The 6,000-nt window shown below is 42.6% G+C and overlaps 1 protein-coding gene across 3 annotated transcripts; it reads right to left on the bottom strand.

Annotated features, from left to right (window-relative positions):
* Positions 1 to 1,047: 1,047 nt before the first annotated feature.
* Positions 1,048 to 5,597, bottom strand: LOC146300717 (coiled-coil domain-containing protein 127-like). Of its 3 annotated transcripts, none has more exons than XM_084705074.1 (3): positions 5,466 to 5,597; positions 3,223 to 3,358; positions 1,048 to 2,960 (listed from the first exon to the last, which is right to left on the bottom strand). In XM_084705074.1, exons 2-3 carry the CDS (start codon positions 3,347 to 3,349, stop codon positions 2,275 to 2,277), a joined length of 813 nt encoding a protein of 270 aa, XP_084561200.1. In that variant the 5' UTR covers positions 3,350 to 3,358; positions 5,466 to 5,597; the 3' UTR covers positions 1,048 to 2,274. The 3 variants fall into 3 exon arrangements, with proteins under 3 accessions (XP_084561200.1, XP_084561216.1, XP_084561209.1); XM_084705090.1 differs by having other exon boundaries at positions 3,223 to 3,323; positions 5,466 to 5,593; XM_084705083.1 differs by lacking the exon at positions 5,466 to 5,597 and adding an exon at positions 3,819 to 4,242.
* Positions 5,598 to 6,000: the final 403 nt, after the last annotated feature.

The raw sequence follows: 6,000 nt of genomic DNA, 5'->3' as shown, positions 1-6,000 counted from the left end.
GGCGAGGAGGGCAATACTCGGCTGGTATGACCATAGATATATATATACATCTATGGGTATGACTACCCATTAGCCAATCAGAACGCGCGTACCGTTGCAGTCTAATTTGAATGACATTGTTCCAAATAAATGTGTTGTTGCGGTAGCTATAACATGTATCTATAACATCAGGGGCGTACCCACGTCTACGCCTGGGTAGGCACGAAAATATCTCCAAAAAAGTATGCACCGGATGCACATCACAAAGTAAAAAGTAAAAAAAAACTGAAAAGATGCCTATTGTAGTGAGTGATGGGGTGAGTAAGGGGAGCGGTCAAGCACTGCACTGATAATTGTGCAAGTGGCTGCACCTGTGGAGGGGAGTGTCGAGAAGGGTATAAATGGGGAGAAGGTCGGTAAGGGGAGGGTCGGTCTGGGAGCCGTTGTGGTGGACATCGCGAATCGTTAAGACACACTGTACGCAATCGGGGGGTGGCGGCGTTCGCAGACCATTTAGGGCTGCCGGTGTTACAAGCCAACTGGTTTTCAAGCCAACTGGTTTCCCAGTTGGGAACTACACTTCATAGCGGAAGCAAGGTTTATTACACTATTCATATTTTTCTAGGCCTAAAATATTTTTTCTGGCTACACCCCATTTTACACGACTTTGTACCCGGTTAGGCCTGAGTAGGCAAATGCCATTTGAATTGCGGATTGCATTGTCACTTTGCGCATTGAATAAATAGTCTAATAAACTTCCATCGTTCTTTACTGGAGTTCTGCCATTGCATGTGACACATCCCACATTAGATTATAGCCTAACTCGGGGTTGATGTTTCTTATACGTTCAAAAGTAAATGCTGAAGAAATTAACAACAAATGACATCTAGTCGTAAAGTTAGTTTTTAAATTTTTGTGTGAGATGTATCATTGGCTTTCTCTTTACCATCCTTTATATTTGAGGAATTATGGCCTTAAGATATTTTTATCAAATACATTTGGTCAAAGATACTAGGTTAGGTAGGTCAACAGCTAACCCTAACCCAAGCTAATCAGGAAGACCAAGGCTTATAAACAGTAAATCCACACAAAGGCTTTATTCATAGGATCATCCAAAGGATGGTCTCCCAATGTCTTTTTGACGGTGCATACTATTCACACACAATTGTGTGTATATCTTTACATTTACAGAGACAAATGTAACTCTCAATTCAAGCTTGGTACCAGCTATTCTATCGGGCTTAGGAGGTGTAGAGTTGTGCAAAAACAACAATGTTGCCGTTTGCATGAGCTCCACAGTGTTACCTGTGGTCAAGAGTGTGGATCCAGGATGCCTTTTACCTTTTATAATTATGATACATTTGATAATAAGGACACGAAGGACCAAGAAACTGAATCCCCACTCCTACATCATGAACACCCTTCCCTCATTTCCTACACACATTCATGAAGCACACATGCAGAACATACAGCAAATAAACTCAATAATAACAGATAACATACTGCTATTGACCATTTCTTATTCATGATATCATGTTAAACAGTGATTGTCAAGTAGTTCCACTCTTGGGCATCAATAACTAATAACTATGGCATAAACCCAACCTAATATGACAATAAATCCCTGCAACAGCATGTGTGCGTGACTGGTAGGCATTAGGCTTTAGACTTTAGAGAGTTGCTGCATAGTTTCCGCCTGCCTTCTCACTATCTGAAGTCCACATACAAAATGTAGGCCAAATATATTCCTGTTACTGTCTCCTGCCCCATGTCCTGGGGTAAGTTGCTTGGTACAGTAAGTGCGAGGAGCCAAACAATAACATCCAATGTGGATCTGGGACTACGTCATGCACAAAGAGCATCTCAGGTCAAATCATCATAACATTTTAGATTTACTTAATGTGACAGTATGGGTTATAGTAAGTAATGTAGGTTTCTGCAGCAGACGTTCTATGGTAATAGTAGTCAAGAGATATGTTTGATGAACATCATGGATTAAGATACCTAAACTCTGGTGTAATCCTAATTATAGGTTTTGCAGTCCTAGACTCCTAGTCCTAGACTTCAAATCGCTTTCAAGGAAGATCCTTTATTTTATGTCACCCCCAAAATCCCACAGATACCTCATGGGCCTTCTCTAAATGTTTAGAGAACTCTTTTTGAGATTCAGTCTAATATTAGTCTTAATCTAAACCCTGAACAAGCCTTCATATCTGTTCAGGACTAGTTTTAATAGGTACACAAGATAAAAAAAATTCTGTGTCCTTAAAATCAACCCAGAGTCTTGTATAAAGGTCACTTAAATTTTGGTTGGGTACCCATGATGGCATCCTCAGCTTTCTTATGTTTCTGCATAGTGACCTGCAGCTGCCAGTATCGGAGGTAGACCCACATCAGGCTGCCGTTCTTCCTCTTGTCCATGTTGAGGAGGTCAGCACAGTGCCGGTCGTTCTTAAAAATATCCTTAAGGTCAGTCTCCAGGTCGATGTCTCCTTCCAGTGGCTCCTTCACCACCTTCAGCAGGAGGTTCTTCTCCATCTCCAGCCTCTGCTCCCTGGGCAGGATGAGGCTGCAGTAGGCGCTCTGCCTTTCCACTAGCTCTCCCTCCAGCTCCTTCAGCATCTCCGACGCACGCCTGTGCCACTCGCTTTCCCGGTCCAGGGAGTGGCGCAAAACGGCCCCGGCAGCACCCGACTCAAGAACTCTCCTCTTCTCCTGCTCAAGAAGCTCCCTCTCTTGCTGCAGCTGCTTGCGTTCCTCCATGAGCTGCTGGCTCTGGGAGATGAGGGCCTGGCGGTAGCCCACGACACGCTGGCGCTCCTTCTCCAGCTCCAGCTCCAGCAGGGCGGCCGTACGCCGGTTCTCTGTCAGGGAGTCACGGTACTTGTCCTCCAGGTCGCTGGTCACCGTCGACATGTTTCTGTTGTACTGGGCCCTCACACTCTGGATCTCTCTCTGGGACTCACGGCTCCATATCCAACCTGAGGAAAAAGAAGGCTGATGTAAAGATGGAACCAACTACCTAATACAGTGTAATCACCAAATATGTTACAAGTTATTTTCCCAAAACTGTTCAGAAATGTTCATCAATTGTAAACTAGTGTAAATAATGTTTTGGATGTATGCATATTTGTTTCATTTAAAAGGAATTACCCCCCCCCCCCCCCTAAAAATGGTTGTTGGTTGTAACTTTGTCTCAGCTGAACATGGAACATGTTCTGCAGTATGTGGCCGAGAGCTTACGGAATGCTGCCAGTCCCAGCATGGGGACGAGCAGGGCATAATTCCATTGCTTGCCGTCTGCAGCACCTCTTCCAGGGTCTGGCCTGACAGGGATATTCCACCTGGGGGGATCATTCAGGTTGTTCATGGAGCTTGCCTTAATACAGAGCACAGACAATATAGGACATCAGTTCAGTAACTAGTTTACGTAATACATCATTGGTTGGGTTTGTTGCATTTAATCTAGCTTGGAGACATGACAATAACGTCAGTCTGTTTATTAAGTAAACCCATGTGCTTCTAATGAAGTTTACAGTCATTAATGGCATGCACAAAGGTAAATGACATGGACATGGTTGATGAATTTGTTGGACGGGCTGTGTACATGCCTGCGTTAAAAACTTAAATACTTAAGGCTAGCAAAAATGGGCAGTGTTAAACAACTTAAGTTGTCAAGCAACAACAGCAGCAAATACTATTCCTGACGGGTATTCGTAGTAGCGAGCTAAGCTGTTTAGCGAGCTAATTTTCAGGCTAAGATTAATAACGCCCCTCTTTTTGGTTCGTGGAAGCAACTTTCGATAAATCACCATAGTAACATATCAATTAGCACTAACCTGCTCCAGAGCAGGCTAACGTAAGTGTAGCTGGATAAGCTTGCCAGTTGCCACACCCCCGGAAAATAATTGGCAGCTCCCTTTTTGAGAGACCCAGTTGACCAAGGAGATATGGGCCTATTGTAGTTCGATTCGCTTTCCATACCAATAGAGTTCTTCGCGAACGCCAAGATCCTTTATTTCAAACGGAGTTTTTGTTTGAGCGATAGCGATTCAGCCGACAGGACTCGTTTATTTGCAAGACCTTCTCGGGCCGTACATTGCAAATATCACACGCCGCAGCAAGCTTTATGCTCTATCATGAGCTTATGCTGCTGGATGTGAATGTGTAACGGCACGCTGTTTTAGGAAATGTCTTGTCTTATGTGTGCCTGTGCTTTTTATGATTCACTGTGGGAGAGTGGGAAACGTCACATCGATTCCTTTTTTGGTCTTAACATGTGAAGAAATTGACAATAAAGCTACTTGAAACTTTTACTGTGCTTCAGATTATATTTTTATACAGTATAGGCGATGCAGAAAACATTGACAAAGCTGCAGCATGCGTTGCTGTAAGAAAAGTGTAGGCTATTGGCGCTTACACAGCTGAGGAATCAATTCATCATATTCACTGGCCATGTCCCAGTCAATGAAATCAAAGAGGGATTTACACATAGGCCTACATGCATATACACATTTATAGTACATGATATATAAGCGCTTTCAGTAGGCCTACATATATCCTCATAAGTGTCTATGAATTCGTATCAACTAGATACTCTTTGGCCTTGTTTTTATACTTATTCTGAAAGAGTTGATATCATGTATTTTCGCTAGCAAGATCTCATACGATGATTAATTTCCATTAAGCCTACTGCCAGCAGACACATTTAAAGAAATGTGATCTGATTGATTGGGGTATAAGGCACTAAAGATGAGCCTATACATTTTACCAAAATAAGCATTTAGTTTATCGGCAATTTTTTGCCAAGCTGCCTGCCTGCCTCTGGCAGCGGAGTTTGACATAGCCATGATAATATGCTTATTGTCTTCGTAGAGACTCATTATAATAGTTTGCTCAGATGGTGAGAATATCACGGCTCTCTCTTTCGTCTTTTCCGCCATCATATCGTTAGAAAATCACGGTTTTGGTGATCGACTTTCCTGCCATTTGAAGTAGGACGTGCTCGTGCACTTGCCCTGATAAGTGTAGCCTGATTGAAATTAACCACATGATTTGGATGCGGATCAGCCGTCGACAAACCGATATTTGCGGTTCTCAGTTAGCTCGCTAATGTTAACCGGCTAAAGGGACAATTGATTAACTTAGCTTCAACCCTGGCTTACGACGAACGGGCCCCTGTTAGTGAGCAAGACAAAAAACAACAATAACGTGCCAGTGGTCATTGGGCAAGTGTATAGGACCATTAAAGTTAATTAAAGGGTGGTTTCCAAAATACTGAAACGAGTTCGACGGCTAACCATTCAATGTAGAAATGATTTGCTTAGCAAGTCTAGGCCTTTACAGTACCTAGCTAGCTAGCTAGCTAGCATCTAAAAGTCAATGCCTTGCACTTCTTCAACAAACAGCACAGCACCGCATTGAGATCTGAGTTTGTGCTAGTAATTAGACAACATGTTTACGCAGACTACGGTGTTGTCGCTCACCTTGAGAACGAGTAGCTAGCTAGACAAGTCAGTCATACATTTGTTCTCCCACTGATTATACAATGTTTTCTTTACCTCAGTTTACTTAAACAACGATAACAAGCCACGATTCGTGCTCGTTTAGGGGGGACTTTAAACGGCAGTGGGTGTATATTAAAAGAACAGTACACCAATGTTCCACTAAAGACGGCAAGTTTTGGAAAATACGTTATTGTATTTTTGATAGTAGGCTCTTTTAATCCAAACGTGTTGCACTTATAGCTCACGTTATACATTTAAACCATTGTTCAAATATAGTGTCTCCCCCGCATTTTTGAAATGGTTTCTACTTGTGGGTGGGTCCAGGGGCCCGTTCTCCGTACGTCGCTTATGACATCCGAGATCAAATGACTGTATCCAAGATGACATCATTTTGCTACCTGTACTTACTGTAAGTCGCTCTGGATAAGAGCGTCTGCTAAATGAAATGTAATGTAAATGTAATGTCATATAATAATTAAATGTGGTTCCAACAAATTAATGATGTAAATAACAC

Source organism: Hypomesus nipponensis, chromosome 2 (genome assembly GCF_054491055.1).
Source record: "Hypomesus nipponensis isolate SF chromosome 2, ASM5449105v1, whole genome shotgun sequence".
NCBI lineage: Eukaryota > Metazoa > Chordata > Actinopteri > Osmeriformes > Osmeridae > Hypomesus > Hypomesus nipponensis.
This window is presented reverse-complemented; position numbering and strand designations above follow the sequence as displayed.

Bases quoted from the DNA above. Each gene is read 5' to 3' on its own strand.
- LOC146300717 (XM_084705074.1), bottom strand. From the start codon at position 3,349: ATGAACAACCTGAATGATCCCCCCAGGTGGAATATCCCTGTCAGGCCA. The intron at 2,961-3,222 runs GTAAGCTCTCGG...CTTTTTCCTCAG, and splicing joins GCTGGGACTGGCAGCATTCC to GTTGGATATGGAGCCGTGAG.